General features: G+C 43.0%; 2 protein-coding genes across 6 annotated transcripts in view; one reads left to right on the forward strand and one right to left on the reverse strand.

Moving 5' to 3' along the window:
* Nucleotides 1-22,260, forward strand: part of FAM78A (family with sequence similarity 78 member A) — an 80,818-nt gene that overhangs the window by 16,554 nt on the left and 42,004 nt on the right. The window lies entirely within an intron of this gene.
* The window catches only part of PLPP7 (phospholipid phosphatase 7 (inactive)), a 31,422-nt gene continuing 12,839 nt past the window's right edge, over nucleotides 3,678-22,260 (reverse strand). The window contains exon 2 of the mRNA XM_077284696.1: nucleotides 3,678-4,288. Coding sequence (XP_077140811.1) covers nucleotides 3,924-4,288 — 365 coding nt within the window. The 3' untranslated portion in view covers nucleotides 3,678-3,923. The remainder of the gene's footprint in view (nucleotides 4,289-22,260) is intronic.

Consider the following 22,260-nt stretch of genomic DNA (forward strand, 5'->3'; position numbering starts at 1 on the left):
TATATTATGGGGAGGTGGGCTGTATTATATTCTATGGGGGTTACATACTCTGGGGTGGCTGCATTATACTCTGGGGTGGCTGCATTATACTCTGGGGTGGCTGCATTATACTCTGGGGTGGCTGCATTATACTCTGGGGTGGCTGCATTATACTATATGTGGGCTGCATTATACTGTATCGAGGACTATGGGGAATACGTTATACTATATGAAGAACTATGGGGTGCATTATACTATGGGAAGTGAATTGTACTACATGGATGACTGTGGCGGTGCATTATACTATATGGAGCACTATGAGGATTGTATTATGCTATATGGAGGACTATGAGGAGTGTATTATACTATGTGGAGGACTGAGCAGTGTATTTTAATATATGGAGGACTATAGGGAGTGTATTATACTATATGGAGGACTATGGAGCACATTATAATATATGGAGGACTATGGGGTGTATTTTACTAAACAAGTAAAATGCTGCATATTCGGATTGTTTTTGCTGGAACAAAAAGCCTTGTTGTCAGCAGCACATTGCCAGTGTTAACTGTAGATGTGCTGCTGAAAACATGATACTGTATGGTGATCTATTAGTGATCGTTCTGTCTCATCATTATTCCTCAGCTGGTGGAAAGAGGCCGGGAAACAAGCGTTGAACAACTTCAGTATTGTCGATCAAACTCGTTTAGCGGCCTAAACTCAGCGCACGTAAATACAACAGAAAGGCTTCTGTGTGATGTGCAATATGTTAGCATTTGGGGACCCATTTTAAACTTTACCTAGGGCCCCACTTTGCCTAAAACCGGCCCTGCCTACAAGTGTACAAAGATATTATACAGTCACCATGTGACAAGTGGGCCTGTGTAACTTCAAATGCCAGGGCTGAATTTTAGTCCCAGTCCGGCCCTGGTGCCTACTAATGGTGTGTGCCGCTCCATGGTGTTGTCCTCCACTGTATAAAGCTGAGCTTCAATCTTAAAGCTCTCGTTAAGTAGTTGTTTTTAAAATGTGTGGTTGGGCCCTTAAAACGGTGTCTGACGCTACTGGGTTTTCTCCTGTTTTGTTGTCCCGACCTTCAATGTTCAGGCTTTCGGCTTACATTTTAAATAATTAAACTGCAGTTGGCCTACTACTTTGGTTGGGCCTAGTAACGGTGTGTGCCGCACCTTGGTGTTGTCCTGTGTTATTTTCATGACCTTTAATCTTCAGGCTTTCGGCCTTCATTTGTAATATTAAACTGCATAGGGCCTACTAGTGTGGTTCGGCCCTACTACTCCACTGAACTAAGCAATGCCACCTGGTTAGTCCTGTTACCAATTTTGACCTGCATTTTACCCACTTTATTATTTGGGCCTATATCAGTGTTTCCGCCTCATCCTGCCCATTGCCCAGCCGGTGCTAGATGAGTCTTATGGTACTTTGACCCAGACCACTACATTCCCCTTGCACGCTACACAGCCACAATCTGACCCTGCTGAAAGTCAGGTTCCCCTTCCCGCATACTATACCACCTTACACAGGGACAAAGAGGAAGGTGCAGATGAAAGTGCAGGTTTCTTCAACAGGTAGGGGGGCATACTCGTTGGCGACGTCACAGGCACAGGGCCCCTCAGAGTACGCAAAAGTGTCGCTGCCGGTGGGAGGCGCCCCCGCCGTGCAAACACACCACCGTACTTTGAGGGGCCTGTGCCAGTGCCAATGCGAACGAGTGGGCCTCCCTGCTTGCTCAGGATCACAGCACTTGCAAAGTTGAAATACTTACCTCTCACTGCTCCACCGCCGTGACGTACTCCACGTATCCTGGGGCCAATAAAACCTTGAACCAGCCCTACTCCCCACAACTTTTGCCAAATGACCCCCAATTTCCAATGCCCAACTATTATTATAAAGTTAATTAAGATTGACAAGCTTCAGAAACAAGAATGGATGTTTTTGGCATTAAAATGGGCACGGTAGGTGTTTTCCTGGCCTCCAGTCACTGCCGACTATGGTTCCCCATTGACTTGCATTGGGTTTCATGTTTCGGTCGATCCCCAACTTTTCGCGATAATCGGCCGACTTCACTCGACTCGACTTTGGACAATGTCGGGTTTCGCAAAACCCGACTCGATCTTAAAAAAATGAAAGTCGCTCAACCCTAATGGCGACTTTACACCACTTCATCCGACACTTTGCATTGTGCTTGGTGATGTACGGCTGCATGCAGCTACTCGGCCATGAAGCTCCCAGCGGGGGCGCAGTGTTTGTGCTGTTATACCAGAGGAGGTCTGGGATCTATAGTTATGGGGTCAGCAGAGCGGTGGTGACTTCTGCCCCCTGCTCCTCAGCACTCGGCCCCTGCTCTGTAATTTTATGTGGTCTGCACTTCGTGGCTGAGTTACTGCGGTTCTTTACACTTCTTAATAATTTCCCTCACAGGTGATGGGTAAGATTCAGGAAGAAGAAATGTCAGGAATGGACTTGTTACCCTAATGTGTTCCTATTACAGCACCGCGCTGGGGTCTGTGAGCTCTGCACCACCAGCCGTTCTGTCATGTTAGTAAAGGGAGACAGCATGGCGGGGGGCAAGAGGTGATACACCTGGGCTGATTGGTCCGGATGTTATACACCGGGGGTGACGGGGCCGGATGTTATACACCTGGGGTGATGGGTCCGGATGTTATACACCGGGGGTGACGAGGCTGGATGTTATACAGCGGGGGGGGGGGGGGGTGACGGGGACGGATGTTATACACAGGGGGTGACAGGGACGGATGTTATACACTGGGGGTGACGGGGCTGGATGTTATACACCGGGGGTGACAGGGGCAGATGTTATACATGGGGTGACGGGGCCGGATGTTATACATAGGGGGTGACGGGCCTGGATGTTATACACCTGGGGTGATGGGTCCGGATGTTATACACCTGGGGTGATGGGTGCGGAAGTTATACACCGGGGGTGACAAGGCCGGATGTTATACACCGGGGGGGTGACGGGGACGGATGTTATACACAGGGGGTGACGGGGCCGGATGTTATACACTGGGGGTGACGGGGCCGAATGTTATACACCGGGGGTGACAGGGGCGGATGTTATACACGGGGTGATGGGGCCGGATGTTATACACAGGGGGTGACGGGCCTGGATGTTATACACCGGGGGTGACGGGCGGATGTTATACACGGGGTGACGGGGCCAGATGTTATACACAAGGGGTGATGGGCCTGGATGTTATACACCTGGGGTGATGGGTCCGGATGTTATACACCGGGAGTGACGAGGCCGGATGTTATACACCGGGGGGTGACGGGGATGGATGTTATACACTGGGGGGTGACAGGGCCGGATGTTATACACCGGGGGTGACAGGGGCGGATGTTATACACGGGGTGACGGGGCCAGATGTTATACACAGGGGGTGACGGGCCTGGGTTTTATACACCGGGGGTGACGGGGCCGGATGTTATACACTGGGGGGGGGGGGGGACGGGGACGGATGTTATACACTGGGGGTGACAGGGCCGGATGTCATACTTTGGGGGACATAGATATAAATAGATATGACATATTGGATAGTTTTTCCTTCTGTTTTATTCCCTTCCATTAGATGATGTATAGTAGTTTTGGATGATGGGGGTTGTCTTACACCATCTAGCATATATAAATGTAGACTGTCACAGACTGTCTTGGTGCGTGGTACATGCCTGGTGGATGGGGCAGGTCTTAGTTCACCATACATTTTATTCCTACATGCCCCACAAACATAGATCCATCTGGGGCGGTGTGTTATGGTTACTTTGGGTCAAAAAACATCAGAACTGGATATCTGGAGATGAATTAAGACAGCCAAGACATTTAATCGCTTCTATTCCAAGACAGAAAATATAACGTCACCCCAAGTCCTTGTAGACTTATTTGTCATGAAGTCCAATGTCTCTATGTTCACCATAACGAGGACAACATCTGACAAGTACTTGATGAGAGCCAAAGTATCTCCACAAAGTTAAACTGCAGAAGACCGATGACAAATCCGCCCATGACATCACTGATGTGGTGCCGGCCAATCATAATACGAGAAAGTCCAACGATAAAGGCCCAGAGGACCAGGAGAATCCGCAGAGGGATGGCAAGAACTAGATGGTTGAGGAAGAACTTGGAGACCATGGTGGCTCGACTAGCGTGTCCAGCTGGGAAGGCATAGACATCAAGAACCAGGTAATCCAAGATACCAGGCGTCACCTCGTACGGGCCACGACGTTTCATCAACTTCTGTAGTCCTGCTACGGTGAGGATGTCAAGAAGAAGCGCTGCCGGAAAAAAGGAGAATATGATTAATGCTGACCTCTATAGATCCATATACAGTATACATGTATAATAATTTTATTTATTTAGCACCAACATATTCCGCAGCACTTTACAATTAAGCGAGGACACGTACAGACAATAAAGACAATAGGAAGTAACACATTTCACCAGTCACAGGAGAAGTGAGGGCCCTGCTGCTTACAAGCTATAAGGATATGGGAAGACACAATAGGTAGAACGTGCTGTTATGTTCTGTCCGCCATCATTATAATAAATAAGGGTTTTCATATAAAGCTGTATGATCCGGTCATCAGCCAGGATCTAAGTGCAGTTACCGTGTGCTATTAGGTGCATGAAGGATGTGAAGACAGATAAGTAGGAGGGAGCAGATTAAGATTAACCCCTTTATGGCCTTGGACATATAGATACGTCCAAGGTTGTATCCCTGCATTTTATGCGGGCTTCGGCGCTGAGCCTACATCTTTCCCGGACATGACAGATGATTTAATCATCTGTTATGTGTATCTAACAGCCGTGGTTGGAATCACCATCCACCCGCGGCTGTTAAAATGTTAAATGCCGCTGTCAATCTCTGACAGCGACATTTAACACGCACTAACCATAAGCACCAATCGGCGCCACTGTCACACAATCGCAGGGCACCAATGGGTTGCCATGACAGCCGGGGTTTTGCAAAAGACCCCCATACCTGTCACTAATCACCTATGAGCGCTGGTCAGTGGAGATCATGATTTATGCTATGCAGCTCTGTTATGTATAGCATAGCCGATCAACTGATCGCAGCATCAAGTCAAGTAAAAAAAAATGTTTTAAAACAATATTTCAAAAATTAAAAAAACATAAAAGTTCAAATCACTCCCCTTGTGCCCTATTCAAAATATTAAAGTAATAAAAAAAATACATAGTATTGCTGCATTCAGAAATGTCCACTCTATCAAAATAGAAGGTAAATTAATCTAATCAGTAAATGGGGTAATGAGAAAAAGAATCAAACCACCAGAATTACGTTTTTTGGTCACCAGAACATTGCAATGAAATGCAATAATGGACGATCAAAACATTGTATCTATCCCAAAATGGTATCAATAAAAACGTCAGCTCGGCACGCAAAAAATAAGCCCTCACCCAGCCCCAGGTCACTGGTCTCAGAAGATGGGACTTTTTTTTTTTTTCTTACAAACTGTGGATTTTTTTTGTCACCACTTAAATAAAAAAAGAACCTATACCTGTTTGTTATCTACTGTACATGCACGTACTGACCTGCAGAATCATAATGGCAGCTCAGTTTTAGCATTTAGTCAACATGGTGAATAAAAAACCCTAAAAACAATTGTGGGATTGCACTTTTTTTGAAAATTCACCACACTTAGAATTTTTTCCCCATTTTACAGTATACTGTGTGGTAAAATCAATGATATCATTCAAAAATACAGCTCGTCCCGCACAAAAAGCCCTCACATGGCTATATTGATGGAAAAATAAAAAGTTATGGCTCTGGGAAGAAGGGAGCAAAAAACGGAAACACAAAAGCGGAAAACCGCCTGGCTTGAAAAGTAATAGTAAAATTACTTTATAAGAGTTCAATCAAAATATCAAACCACAAATACACCCCTAAAGAAGTACCATAGGGTGCCAGGAAATATATAAATGGTTAAGTGCCGCAGTATGTGCAAACCAAAGCTGAGAAATAGCACCAAAAACCAAGAATAATAAAAATATATAAATTTTATTGCATCACATTAAGACATAATTAAAATAGAAAAATACAAAAATACAGGAAAATGATTAAAATAATTAAATTACTTTATAAGAGTTGCAAAGTTGTGAGATATGCTCTTCTGTGACCCTGACGAATATTATTTTATTTTGAGGTGCGGCCTAATTCGAACTTCTGCTATGGCGCCCCATGATTTCTATGTACGCCCCTGGGCTCTGGTTACAATGTGTCATCAGTGCAGGTAACATGTATCTGCTGATTTCCCCTCTTCTGTGCACTCTGCCTCACATACCGGACATCATCTATGTGCTCTTAGTGAACACTTTGTCTTGTGATTCAGCAGCAGAAAATTTTGAGGGTGTCAGCACTTTAGGCGCTCAACCCCCCAAAAATAGCTGCAAGTGGTGCAGTCACTCACAGATCTCCTAATCCCACTCCTGATCTGCTGTAACCCAAATAACCAGGATCAGGGGAGGTTGTTGGGGGTTTCGCCGTCATCATCGCAGCCTGAGCTTGTGCAGTGAACTGCTGGATGTGATGGTATAAACAGAGGCGCCCTGACATGACGATGAGTCTGCTCACTGTCACACGGGGGGATGTCGCAGCTCAGGACGGAATGTTCTACAAAACAAGAGCTGTTGAAAAAGGGGGCTGCTGAAGAAAGAGGAACACAATGTATATGCATAGGATCCAGCTGTGCAGGGACCCTCTACTCATGGGGCACCTGTCACTAGAGCAGCAAAGGATCCTTCGGGATTACAAACTTTTGTTTTAAGTTCTTTTCCTTTTTCAAAACCTCTGCTTGCTGTCAGTGAAAGGGGACATTCTTGTTTACACCCAGAGGCTTTATCATATTCTCTGATCTATCAGCGTGATCTATTTCATGTGTTTATTTCTGTTAATGTTGATGACTATGGCTTACAGCCAATGAAAACCCAAAAGTCATTATCTCAGTAAATTAGAATAATTAACAAAAACACCTGCAAAGGCTTCCTAAACGTTTAAAAAAGATCCCTTAGTCCCTTAGAGTTGCATCCAAAGAACACCATACCTACTGTGAAGCATGGGGGTGGCAACATCATGCTTTGGGGCTGTTTCTCTGCAAAGGGACCAGGACGACTGATCACTGCTCTAGAGGAGATCTGCATGGAAGAATTGACCAACATACCACCAACAGTGTGTGCCAACCTTATGAAGACTTACAAAAAAACTTTTGACCTCTGTCATTGCCAACAAAGAATATATAACAAAATATTACGATAAACTTTTGTTAATGACCAAATACTTATTTTCCACCATAATTTGCAAAATAAATCTTGCCAAATCAGGCAAGGTGATTTTCTGGATTTGTTTTCTCATTTTGACTCTCATAGTTGTGGTCTACCTATGGTGTCAATTACTGTCCTCTCTCATCTTTTTAAGTGGGAGAACTTGCACAATTGGTGGCTGACTAAATACTTTTTTTCCCCACTGTATCTAAACAATTTATAGAACTGTTATATGAGCACTTTAGTTACTCTATACAAGTATACATTTTGTGTCCACTGGCTCTGGGGAAGTGTCTTGTTCTGTGTCTAGGTGGTAGGCTCGCATATAGTGTAGACATGACTGTTGTGCCGCTCTGCTGCGATGTCACAGACACCAGGATGATGTAATTGCAGGATGCTGACATAAAGGGGCAAGGCAGATTTACAGCTTATGCTGGATTCACACTAAACATATGAAAAATCATTCCGAGTCTCCCTGCCGAGAGTCGCACGAGTGTAATGCGAGTACAATCCGATTTTTCACACCTAGCATTCGATTTACATGCGAATGCAAAGTGATTGCTGTCCGACTGCAATGCGATTTTAACATGAGCTTTTTACATACAGAAATTCTCTATGTTATTTACACATTGTTTTCAAAGGAAATATTCTTCCAAACACGCACACATATATATATATATATATATATATATATATATATACATATATATATATATATATATATATATACAGTGTGTCCATAAAGTCATGGTGCACTTTTGACCAGTCACTAGAAAGCAACAAAAAAAAACAATAGAAATTTGAAATCTGCTTGAAATAAAAGAAAAACTCTCCCAGTTTCATACCTATTCAGTGCAGTTCGATGTGGGCTCCATTTGTTGCCCTACACACATCCAAACGATAGCATAAGCTTGTGGTTGCATGATGTCACAGACCTGGCAGTGTATTAATCAGAGTTCTGTTTATCAGGGGTTAATCTGACTGGGGGCTCAGCAACAGCTTAAATGAGTTTGTGTTGTTTGATTGGTTCTTGTTACCTCTCCTAATGAACAGGTCTGATATGATTAGAGGAGAGAAAGGGCACCTAAATGTAAACTATAAAAGTGCACCATGACTTTACGGACAATCTGTATATACTAGCTGAAGAGCCCAGCGTTGCCCGGTCATAGTAACTAACTGTGATTAGTTATAGCACCTCACTTCTCTCATTTTCCCATCACACCTCTAATTTTCCCCCCTCACAGCTCTCATTTTCCCCTCATTCCTCTCATTTTCCCTTTCACATCTCTCATTTTCCCCGTCACATCTCATTTTCCTCTCACATCTCTAATTTTCCCCTCACTCCTCTCATTTTCCCACTCACACCTCTCATTTCCCCCCTCACACCTCTCATATTCCCCTCACTCTCATTTTCCCCTCACACCTCTCATTTTCCCCCTCACTCCTCTCATTTCCCCCCAACACCTGTCATTTTGACCTCACACCTGTCATTTTCCAATTACTCCAGTATTTTCCCCTCACTCTTCTCATTTTGCAGTCACACTTCTTCATTTTCACCTCACATCTCTCATTTTCACCTCACACCTCTCGTTTTCCCCTCAGTATATACCTGTATGTCATCTCCCCTGTATATAGTATATACCAGTATATACCAGTATGTCATCTCCTGTATATAGTATATACCTGTATGTCATCTCATCCTGTATATAGTATATACCTCTATGTCATCTCCCCTGTATATAGTATATACCTATATATCATCTCCTGTGCATAGTATATACCTGTATGTCATCTCCTCCTGTATATAGTATATAGCTGTATGTCATCTCCTTCTGTACATAGTATGTATGTCATCTCCTCCATTATATAGTATATACCTGTATGTCATCTCCTCCTGTATGCAGTATATACCTGTGTTATCTCCTCCTGTATATAGTATATACCTGTATGTCATCTCCTTCTGTATATAGTATATACCTGTATGTCATCTCCTTTATATAGTATATACCTGTGTGTCATCTCTTCCTGTATATAGTATATAGCTGTATGTCATCTCCTCCCCCCATTTTCCCCCTCACATCTCTCATTTTCCCCTCACTCCTCTCATTTTCCCACTCACACCTTTCATTTTCCTCTCACTCCTTTCATTTTCCCCCTCACACCTCTCATATTCCCCTCACTCCTCTCATTTTCTCCCTCACACCTCTCATTTTCCCCCTCACTCCTCTAATTTTCCCCCAACACCTGTCATTTTGACCTCACACCTGTCATTTTCCAATTACTCCAGTATTTTCCCCTCACTCCTCTCATTTTGCAGTCAAACTTCTTCATTTTTACCTCACACGAGAGAGAGAGAGAGAGAGAGAGAGAGAGAGAGAGAGAGAGAGAGAGAGAGAGAGAGAGAAGGTCGGGTTTCACAAAACCCACCTCGATCCTAAAAAAGCTATGGCAGCCATTGGGGTTGGAAGAACAAGGTGGCTACTATTGACTGGCCAGCTCAGTCCCCGGACCTCAATCCAATTGAAAATTTGTGGCACAAGGTATCATTAGAGATATCTAGAAAACAGCCAAGGAACAAGAGTGAGTTGATTGAGGCTCTGATACAGGCCTGGAACCACATCATCACTCATGAACATCTGCAGAAGCTTGTTCACTCAATGCCACAGAGATGCAAGCTGGTGCTCAAGAGCAAAGGCTGGCCAATAAAGTATTAGAAGCTAAAGATGCACTCAAAAGGCCCTTTTCAGCACTCTGAATTAAATAAAAAATAATAAATCTTAAAAAGTAAAATTTAAGTCTGTGTGAACTTGAATTGGAAGTTAATGAACTTAGAAACCTGTTCACCATTCTACACACTGTACTGGTGTAGGTATGGTTATGCTGTAAAAAAAAATATCAAAAATGCACATACCATAACAATTTATACACTTGGGACATTCAAAAATGAGTATGGCATACAATGAGGGATTACAAAAACATATATGTTCCACCAGTTTCACTGTAGAGATTCAGAAGTATGAAACATATAGTTTTCTTCACGCCTATGCAGGACTTTTGAACACCATTGTATGTCATATCCCCTGTATATAGTATATACCTGTATGTCATCTCATCCTGTATATAGTATATAGCTGTATGTCATCTCCTTCTGTACATAGTATATACCTGTATGTCATTTCCTCCTTTATATAGTATATACCTGTATGTCATCTCCTCCGGTATATAGTATATACCTGTATGTCATCTCCCCTGTATATGGTATATACCTATATGTCATTTCCGCTGTATATAGTGTATACCTTTATGTCATCTCCTCCTGTATATAGTATATACCTGTATGTCATCTCCTCCTGTATGTAGTATATACCTGTGTCATCTGCTCCTGTATATAGTATATACCTGTATGTCATCTCCTGTATATAGTATGTAACTGTATGTCATCTCCTCCTTTATATAGTATATACCTGCGTGTCATATCTTCCTGTATATAGTATATAGCTGTATGTCATCTCCTCCCCCCATTTTCCCCCTCACATCTCTCATTTTCCCCTCACTCCTCTCATTTTCCCACTCACACCTCTCATTTTCCTCTCACTCCTTTCATTTTACCCCTCACACTTCTCATATTCCCCTCACTCCTCTCATTTTTCCCCTCACACCTCTCATTTTCCCCCTCACTCCTCTCATTTTCCCCCCAACACCTGTCATTTTGACCTCACACCTGTCATTTTCCAATTACTCCAGTATTTTCCCCTCACTTCTCTCATTTTGCAGTCACACTTCTTCATTTTCACCTCACACCTCTCATTTTCCCCTCAGTATATACCTGTATGCCATCTCCCCTGCATATAGTATATACCTGTATGCCATCTCCTGTATATAGTATATACCTGTATGTCATATCCCCTGTATATAGTATATACCTGTATGTCATCTCATCCTATATATACTATATACCTGTATGTCATCTCCTCCTGTATATCGTATATAGCTGTATGTCATCTCACCTGTATATAGTATATACCTGTATGTCATATCCCCTGTATATAGTATATACCTGTATGTCATCTCATCCTGTATATAGTATATAGCTGTATGTCATCTCCTTCTGTACATAGTATATACCTGTATGTCATTTCCTCCTTTATATAGTATATACCTGTATGTCATCTCCTCCGGTATATAGTATATACCTGTATGTCATCTCCCCTGTATATGGTATATACCTATATGTCATTTCCGCTGTATATAGTGTATACCTTTATGTCATCTCCTCCTGTATATAGTATATACCTGTATGTCATCTCCTCCTGTATGTAGTATATACCTGTGTCATCTGCTCCTGTATATAGTATATACCTGTATGTCATCTCCTGTATATAGTATGTAACTGTATGTCATCTCCTCCTTTATATAGTATATACCTGCGTGTCATATCTTCCTGTATATAGTATATAGCTGTATGTCATCTCCTCCCCCCATTTTCCCCCTCACATCTCTCATTTTCCCCTCACTCCTCTCATTTTCCCACTCACACCTCTCATTTTCCTCTCACTCCTTTCATTTTACCCCTCACACTTCTCATATTCCCCTCACTCCTCTCATTTTTCCCCTCACACCTCTCATTTTCCCCCTCACTCCTCTCATTTTCCCCCCAACACCTGTCATTTTGACCTCACACCTGTCATTTTCCAATTACTCCAGTATTTTCCCCTCACTTCTCTCATTTTGCAGTCACACTTCTTCATTTTCACCTCACACCTCTCATTTTCCCCTCAGTATATACCTGTATGCCATCTCCCCTGCATATAGTATATACCTGTATGCCATCTCCTGTATATAGTATATACCTGTATGTCATATCCCCTGTATATAGTATATACCTGTATGTCATCTCATCCTATATATACTATATACCTGTATGTCATCTCCTCCTGTATATCGTATATAGCTGTATGTCATCTCACCTGTATATAGTATATACCTGTATGTCATATCCCCTGTATATAGTATATACCTGTATGTCATCTCATCCTGTATATAGTATATAGCTGTATGTCATCTCCTTCTGTACATAGTATATACCTGTATGTCATTTCCTCCTTTATATAGTATATACCTGTATGTCATCTCCTCCGGTATATAGTATATACCTGTATGTCATCTCCCCTGTATATGGTATATACCTATATGTCATTTCCGCTGTATATAGTGTATACCTTTATGTCATCTCCTCCTGTATATAGTATATACCTGTATGTCATCTCCTCCTGTATGTAGTATATACCTGTGTCATCTGCTCCTGTATATAGTATATACCTGTATGTCATCTCCTGTATATAGTATGTAACTGTATGTCATCTCCTCCTTTATATAGTATATACCTGCGTGTCATATCTTCCTGTATATAGTATATAGCTGTATGTCATCTCCTCCCCCCATTTTCCCCCTCACATCTCTCATTTTCCCCTCACTCCTCTCATTTTCCCACTCACACCTCTCATTTTCCTCTCACTCCTTTCATTTTACCCCTCACACTTCTCATATTCCCCTCACTCCTCTCATTTTTCCCCTCACACCTCTCATTTTCCCCCTCACTCCTCTCATTTTCCCCCCAACACCTGTCATTTTGACCTCACACCTGTCATTTTCCAATTACTCCAGTATTTTCCCCTCACTTCTCTCATTTTGCAGTCACACTTCTTCATTTTCACCTCACACCTCTCATTTTCCCCTCAGTATATACCTGTATGCCATCTCCCCTGCATATAGTATATACCTGTATGCCATCTCCTGTATATAGTATATACCTGTATGTCATATCCCCTGTATATAGTATATACCTGTATGTCATCTCATCCTATATATACTATATACCTGTATGTCATCTCCTCCTGTATATCGTATATAGCTGTATGTCATCTCACCTGTATATAGTATATACCTGTATGTCATATCCCCTGTATATAGTATATACCTGTATGTCATCCTGTATATAGTATAGAGCTGTATGTCATCTCCTGTATATACTATATACCTGCATTAGGAAAACGGTCAGCATGCACATCAAAATATAGCATACATTGATTCACAAAGCCACGAAATTTGTCGAAATCACCATTAAATCTGAATGGGGGCAGCTTAGGTGGGCTAGCTGGTGGCGGTTGCCCAGAGGGAAAAGTCGCTTGTGCTGATATTTGCGTGCTTATGTCCTGAAAAGCCCGTCCATACTGGGACTCTATGCCAGCAAGTTTGTTTTCCTGGGCTGCCATGCGGGTGCTTAAGTCCTGCAAAGTCTGTCCAAACTATTGCTGATTGTGTTCAAAGCTTACAAACTTCTTTTGCAGACCTTCCACATCTTTCTGCAGTGATCTAATTATGGAAAACACCTGCTCTAGTCTGCTTTCTGCAGTCATTGTTCCAGCAGTCTCCTTTTTTTTTTAGGCTAGAGTATCCTGTAATAATTATAGGGGATAACTCAGGAGACTCTTTGCGTGGAACAAGACAACTACAGGACACAGTTTTATAAGTGGTAAAGTCTATATTATCACACGGTGATTGAAACTGGTGCAGAGAGAAACTCAAGTCCACAACACTTGGAGTAAATATTAAATGCAGCTTAGCAGTCTATAGGAAACTTCAGAGGAAAATGCAATCACGCAGAAAGTCTATGAAGCACAATTATTCTTGAGGATACTTGACACAAATAAGTCCTTGCTTAGTCCAAAATACAGATAGATATGCTTATAAGGCAGTTCAAATAATATCTTAGCTCAACAAGGGAGGCCTGGGTAATAGTCTCAGGTTCTTGCAGAGCAGAAACAGCTTACATGTCCAGCAAATGCAGATGGAAGTAAATACGAGCAGCAGATGAAGGAGGATTACTGGAACTTTTGTATGCAGCAGGAACTCAGAGCAGAGTAGCAGGATAACCCCACAGGTTCACAGGAGCAGGTATATAGCCAGGGAGTCACCAGAGGTCAGGAGCTGGATGAAAGGCAGAATACTCTAGCACAGACTGAAGGCTGAGGTGGAGTTTTATAGCAGGAAGACACAGTGCACACGAGACCAAAGACGCCATCTTGGAAAAGGGCAGTAATGCACAAAAGGTAATAAAAAAATGTTCAGAGTCCTGACATTACTCCCTCCTTAGAAGCGACCTCAGGACGATCCTGGACCTGGTTTCTCAGGGAATCTCTGATGAAAACGAGAAATCTTCTGTTGGGCATTGATGTTTTCCACAGGTTCCCAAGAGTCTTCCTCAGGGGGATATCCCTGCCATCTTATCAGATATTGGAGCCGATTCCGGCAAATCCTGGAATCAACAATTTCCTCCACCACAAATTGTTCTTGCCCATCAATCACCACAGGCTGTGGAGGTGGCACAACAGGTCCCTGGAAGGTATTACGAGATACAGGCTTTAGTAAAGATACATGAAAAACTGGGTGTACCTTCATAGTCCTAGGCAGCTTCAGCCGGCAGGCCACAGAGCTCACAATACCGTTGATCTTGAAAGGGCCAATGAATTTCTGTCCCAAGTTTTTGTGAACTTTTAACTTCAGATTCTTAGTTGCTAACCACACGAAATCTCCTACCTTGAACATGGGTGCAGGTTTACGGAATCTGTCAGCAGATCTCTTATAACGTTCTTGAGCTGTGGTCAGGGATTCCTTCAGAACCTCCAGATTTTGCCTCATCGCAGTCAGCCTTTCCTCCACTGCCGGAACCGGAGAATTAATTGGAGACCTAGGTAAGATACACGGATGATAACCCAGATTGGCAAAGAAAGGTGTAAATTTAGTGGAGGCGCTCTGAGAATTGTTATATGAAAATTCGGCTAACGGCAGCAACTCCAACCAATCAACCTGGAGATGGCTGACATAGCATCTTAGATATTGTTCCAGCATCTGGTTGGTACGCTCAGTCTGACCATTTGTCTGGGGATGGTAAGCGGAAGAGAGACAGACATTAATATTGAGTGCAGAGCAAAACCCCTTCCAGAATCTTGAAGTGAACTGCACTCCACGGTCAGAGATGATCTCATCTGGAACCCCATGCAACCGAAAGACATTCTGTATAACCAAGTTCACTGTATCTTTAGCTGAGGGGAGGCCGGTGCATGGAACAAAATGAGCATCTTTAGTCAGGCGATCAACTACCACCATGATTTATTCATGTCCCCCGATGTAGGCAGCTCCACAATAAAGTCCATTGATATAGACCCCCAAGGGCGGGACGGAACAGGTAATGGTTGTAGAAGACCCGTATGTGCCACATGAGGAGTCTTGTAAGGAGCACATACCTCGCAAGAGAGAACATAGTCCTTGGTATCCTTCAGGCAAGTTGGCCACCAGAAGAATCGGCTCAGGAACTCTTGTGTCTTCTGTACCCCCCTGTGACCAGCCAACTTGGAGTCATGTACCAACTTGAGGATTTGCAGACGGACGACCTCAGGGACGTAGATACGTCGATCTCTGAACCACATGCCACCCTTAAAGACAAGATTAATATCCACAGGTGGGTTGGTCAGAAATACATCACCGTCATAGGCCTCCCTGCACTCCTTCCACAAGTCCTGATTGTGGATAACTCCGATGAAATTGGCATCAGATAGAATGGTCTTGGACGGGGCTCCAGGTACGGAATCCACAGCATGGATTCGGGATAAAGCATCGGCCTTCCCATTACGAGAACCTGGACGGTATGAGATAACAAAGTTAAATTGATTTAAAAATAAGTTCCAACGAGCCTGACGAGGAGAAAGACATCTAGCGGATCTAAGGAACTCTAAATTGCGATGGTCAGTTAGCACTATGATCTGTTGTGCAGCTCCTTGCAGATGATGCCTCCATTCTTTGAAAGCCGCAATAATAGCCAGCAATTCCTTGTCTCCCACGTCGTAATTCTTCTCTGCTGAGGTTAGTCTATGGGAAAAGAAAGCACAAGGATGTAGCAGACCCTTCTCTCCAGTTCTTTGGGAGAGAATAGCCCCCAAAGCATTATCAGAAGTGTCCACCTCCACAATGAAAGAAAGTGTTGGATCTGGGTGTATCAACAGCGGTGCTGATGTGAAACAGATCTTAAGCCGATCAAAAGCTTCTTGAGCCTGTGATGACCACTTAAAGGGCTTTTCCTTCCTTGTCAAGGAAGCAATGGGACGGACAATATCACAAAAATTTCGAATGAAGCGTCTGTAGAAATTTGCAAAACCAATAAATGTTGGACCTCCTTAACATTCTTGGGTACCGGCCAGTCAAGGATAGCCTGAATCTTACCAGATTCCATGTTCAGCTCCTGGGGAGAGAAGATATAACCTAAAAACTGTATCTCAGAATGATGGAACTCGCATTTCTCCGGCTTAATATACAGATGGTTCTCTTTCAGACGTCTTAAAACAGTTTTGACATGTTCTTCATGTTCCTGTAGAGAGTCAGAAAAGATTAGTATATCGTCCAAATAGATCACTACAAACTGGTCCAACAAATCTCTGAAAATGTCGTTTGCAAGGTGTCGAAACGTTGCAGGGGCGTTACAAAGCCCGAAGGGCATCACAAGAGATTCAAAGTGTCCATACCGGCATCTGAATGCTGTCTTCCACTCATCCCCTGGACGAATACGCACCAAATTATAAGCCCCACGAAGATCCAGTTTACAGAACACCTTAGCATGGTGGACTCTTTCCAGTAATTCGGAAATCAGAGGCAAAGGGTAACGGTTTCGTACGGTTACCTTATTGAGTTCCCGATAGTCAACACAGGGTCTCAGGGTCCCATCCTTCTTCTTTACAAAAAAGATAGGTGCCCCTGCTGGTGAGGAAGAAGGACGTATGAAGCCTTTGGCCAGATTTTCATCAATATACTCCTTTAAGGCTTGAAGCTCAGGTGCCGCCAAAAGGTATACGTTACCAAAAGGAATAGCTGCCCCAGGAAGCAACTCAATGGGACAATCATAATGCTTGTGTGGAGGAAGCTGATCTGCATTCTTCTTGTCACAGATGTCAGAGAACTCTTTATATGCTGGAGGTAAAGAAAATACCTGTACATGTGGTTCCGTAGCCGTGGACTCAGGGACAGCTTCTGTTAATGCTGAGTTGCTCCTTGTTGGAAAGATAATCTCCTTGGTCTCCCAGTTGATAATTGGGTTCTGAGAACGCAACCAAGGAATGCCTAAAATCACAGGAAAATGAGAAGAAATTAGCAAGAAAGAAAGTTGCTCCTGATGATTAGGCTCCAACAAAATTTCAAGGGGTACGGTCTCCTGATCCACAGGCCCAGAGATTAAAGGTGACACATCCACTGTTTCCATGGTAATTGGAGAGGCTCTTTGCTGAATTTCAATACCATGTTCCTTGGCAAATGCGATATCCATGAAATTGCCTCCTGCACCAGAGTCAATCATAGCTGCACTTGAAATCCACTGTCCTGAACACAGGATCTTAATAGGGAGAGAACAGTGAGAGTTCTTTTCCTTAAGCTCCTTGGGGGGTGAAGTCATAGAAAGTGAATGGAATACAGCGTTTAAAGGCAGGCTACATTCAGAGATGTCAGATTCATCATCACAGTTGTCATACTCCCCTACTGCTGCTAGCATCTTGTTAGGCCGTCTAGGACACTTAGGACAATTGATCAAGAAGTGGTCAGACTGGCCGCAGTAGAAACATAGACTTTCACGAAGGCGATGCTCCCGGCACTCATTGATCTCGCGCCTCTGAACGGAATCAATTTGTATGGGCACCTCCTCCACCTCCCGAGATGTTTTACCTGCAGGCTCTTTGGAAGGAAGGGAAAAGTTAGAAATACGGTTATATGCAGCAAACTTCTCCTGGCTATGCTCAGTAAGGCGAATGTCAATGTGCACACAATGCTGTATAAATGTCTCTAGCTCTTGTGGTGACTCAGAGCGAGCTAGTTTATCTTTTACAATACTAGACAGACCCCTTTTAAAAATAGGCAATTGTGCATAACTGTCCCAATTGGTATCTACCGCTAATCTCTTGAATTCAGTAGCATACTCAATAACAGTACGTTTTGCCTGGCGTAAAGACAATAAAGCAGATTCAGCGGTTGCACGGCGATTAGGATCATCAAACATTAATGCCATAGCGACCAAGAAATCATCCAAGTTATTTAACCGTGGGTCACGAGACTCAATCATCGGATTCGCTTAGGCGAGCGCTCGTGCGGTCAGCAGCATTATTACACACAATACTTTGGATCTATCATTAGGAAAACGGTCAGCATGCACCTCAAAATATAGCATACATTGATTCACAAAGCCACGAAATTTGTTGCGATCACCATTAAATCTGAATGGGGGCAACTTAGGTGGGCTAGCTGGTGGCGGTTGACCAGAGGTAAAAGCCGCTTGTGCAGCTATTTGCGTGCTTATGTCCTGAAAAGCCCTTCCATACTGGGACTCTATGCCAGCAAGTTTGTTTTCCTTGGCTGCCTGCATATGGTATATACCTATGTGTCAGTTACGCTGTATATAGTATATACCTTTATGTCATCTCCTCCTGTATATAGTATATATCTGTATGTCATCACCTCCTGTATGTAGTATATACCTGTGTCATCTCCCCTGTATATAGTATATACCTGTATGTCATCTCCTGTATATAGTATATACCTGTAGGTCATCTCCTCTTGTATATAGTATATAGCTGTATGTCATCTCCTTCTGTACATAGTATATACCTGTATGTCATCTCCTCCTGTATGTATTATATGCCTGTGTCATCTCCCGTGTATATAGTATATACCTGTATGTCATCTCCTGTATATAGTATATTCCTGTATGTCATCTCCTTCTGTACATAGTATATACCTGTATGTCATCTCCTCATTTATATAGTATATACCTGTATGTCATCTCCTCCGGTGTATAGTATATACCTGTATGTCATCTACCCTGTATATGGTATATACCAATATGCAATTTCCGCTGTATATAGTATATACCTTTATGTCATCTCCTCCTGTATATGGCACATACCTGTATGTCTTCTCCTCCTGTATATATATATACCTGTGTCATCTCCTCCTGTATATAGTGTATACCTGTATGTCATCTCTTCTTGTATGTAGTATATACCTGTATGTCAGCTCCTCCTGTATATGGTATATACCTGTGTGTCATCTCCTCTTGTATATTGTATATACCTGTGTGTCATCTCCTCCTGTATATAGTATATACCTGTGTCATCTCCTCCTGTATGTAGTTTATACCTGTATGTCAGCGCCTCCTGTATTTAGTATATACCTGTATGTCATCTCCCCTGTATATAGTATATACCTGTGTGTCATCTCCTCCTGTATATATTATGTACGTATATGCCATCGTCTCCTGTATATAGTATATACCTGTATGTCATCTCCCCCTGTGTATAGTGTATACCTGTATGTCATCTCCTCCTGTATATAGTATATAGCTGTATGTCATCTCCTCCTGTATATAGTGCATACCTGTATGTCATCTCCGCTGTATATAGTATATACCTGTGTGTCATCTCCCCTGTATATAGTATATATCTGTGTGTAATCTCCTCCTGTATTAGACCTCATTCACACGTTATTTGGTCAGTATTTTTACCTCAGTATTTGTAAGCTAAACCTTGGAGTAAAACAGTCAGAGGAAAAGTATATTAGAAACGTGTCACCACTTCTGTATTTTTCTCCCACTGGTGGTTTTGGCTTTTAAATACTGAGATAAAATACTGACCAAATGCTGAACGTGTGAATGTGGCCTTATACACCGCCTCCACCTGCAGCGCCTCACTCTTCTCTATACACAGCCTCATACTGCACAGCACCTCACTTCTCTCATTTTCCCCCTGACAACTCTAATTTTCCCCCTCACATCTCTATCCATGAGGCTCCTCCCTTTCCCTTGATGCCATGCCTCACAGAAGCAACTTAATTCTAGACAGGATGGAGCTAGATGTCTGCTATGTGGAGCGGGTGCGGCTATGTGGAGTGGGCGTGGTGTGATATATACGCACACACATACACTCAACTTTTATATATATATATATATATATTATATATATATATATATATATATATAATAGATAGATAGATAGATAGATAGATAGATAGATAGATAGATAGATAGATAGATAGATAGATAGATAGATAGAATAACGGCCGGCAATTCATCTACCGCACGTACAGTAAAATCACACTGAAAGGCAGGTACGGACTGGGGCTGAAATTCAGTGCTGGCATTTGGAATCACACAGGCTCATGTTGTCCCCGTCCCCATGAACCAGATGGGATATATCACTAATTTTACACTGGATGGAGGAAAGGAAGATTTACTACAAAACCAATATTTCTAGTGATACCCGTGGCCTGCTGGGGAAAGTGACGGAGTCAGCGACTTTCTGCTCCATCACAACTCTTAATAGTATGGGTATCTTCAGAACACCAATTCTGTTAACAATGTAGCAGACAAGGCGGCCCATGACCGGACAGGCCCTTCTGGCATTTGCCAGAATTGCCAGATGGCCAGTCCGGTCCTGCTGACAGGTTAGAATAGAATAGATAGAATAGATATATACACATAGAATACATAGATATATAGATGTCAGTGACGCACACACACACACACACACATATACAGTATATGTCCAAGAACATGCGCACCCCCGCAGAAACCTTGCACACCTAGACTCACAAACGCTCTCTGACTCTATCCTACCGCTGGCATCCATATCCTCACTCCACGACACAGACACTGCCACAGCTTTCTACAATGCCACTCTCGCATCAGCTATTGACACGGTCGCCCCTCTTGTTCATGGCAGAGTGCGACGTATCAATAGACAATCCTGGCACAATAACACCACTAAAAGGCTCCGGCAACTGTCCAGGGTTGCATTGGAAGAAAACACATTCGCAAGACAACTTCACTGCATTCAAACAGGCAACACTCGCTTTAAGGCTATGTGCACACGTCAAGATTTTCTGCAGAATTTTCCTGAACAAAATCGGACTTTTTCTGCAGGAAATCCGCATGCATTTTTTTTTTACGGTTATTTTTTGCGCGTTTTTGATGCGTTTTTTGCTCGTTTTTTTCCAGAGCTTCCCAATGCATTAAATAGCGGGAAAAACGCAAAAAAACCCAGCAAACTTAATGAACATGCTGCGATTTTTACCGCGATGCGTTTTTTTTCGCGGAAGAAACGCATCATGTGCACAAAAATTGCAGAATGCATTAAAAATGATGGGATGCTTATGTATGCGTTTTTAAAGTGTTTTTACCGCGGAAAACGGCCAAAAAACGCAAAAAATCCTGAACATGTGCACATCGCCTTAAATCGGCTCTCACCTCTGCTAAACAGGCCTACTTCACAACCCTCGTATCCCCCGATCTTCCAACCCCAAACAGTTATTCAAAACCTTTAACTCCCTCCTCCGCCCCCACTGCCCCTTCCAACCTCCCTCATCTCTGCTGAGGACTTTGCCACACACTTTAAAACTAAGATGGACCAAACAAGGCAAGTCTTCATTGTTCAACCACAACCCCTTTGTATACCAGACCCAGGGCCGTATTTAGAGTTTCTGCTGCCCTAGGCACTTTTAGCGCTGCCTCCCCCTTTGGTGAGTATGACACTATCGGCAGTGACTTTGGCAAGAATCGCTGATGTGAAAGTCGCCTTTTGCAGCAGATCCAGCAGTTTTTCTGCATGTGCCGCATAACGGATCACTTACGGCAACACTGCGTTCGGCCTCAATCATTCCCTATGGGATTTGCGGCACTTGCCATGATCTGGCGAATGCGGTACCATACTGCCCAACTTTTGAAGAAGGGAAGGAGGTATAAAGTTTGCGGCGCGCGTAGTGCGCCGCGGCAAATTTTAGGCCATGCCTCTGACCACACTGATTTCACAACTAGTCACACCCATATCCACGTCCCAACCACAGACATTTAGCACTGCTGATCACACTGTTTTATATACAATAA

This window comes from Ranitomeya variabilis, chromosome 2, assembly GCF_051348905.1.
Source record: "Ranitomeya variabilis isolate aRanVar5 chromosome 2, aRanVar5.hap1, whole genome shotgun sequence".
Lineage (NCBI taxonomy): Eukaryota > Metazoa > Chordata > Amphibia > Anura > Dendrobatidae > Ranitomeya > Ranitomeya variabilis.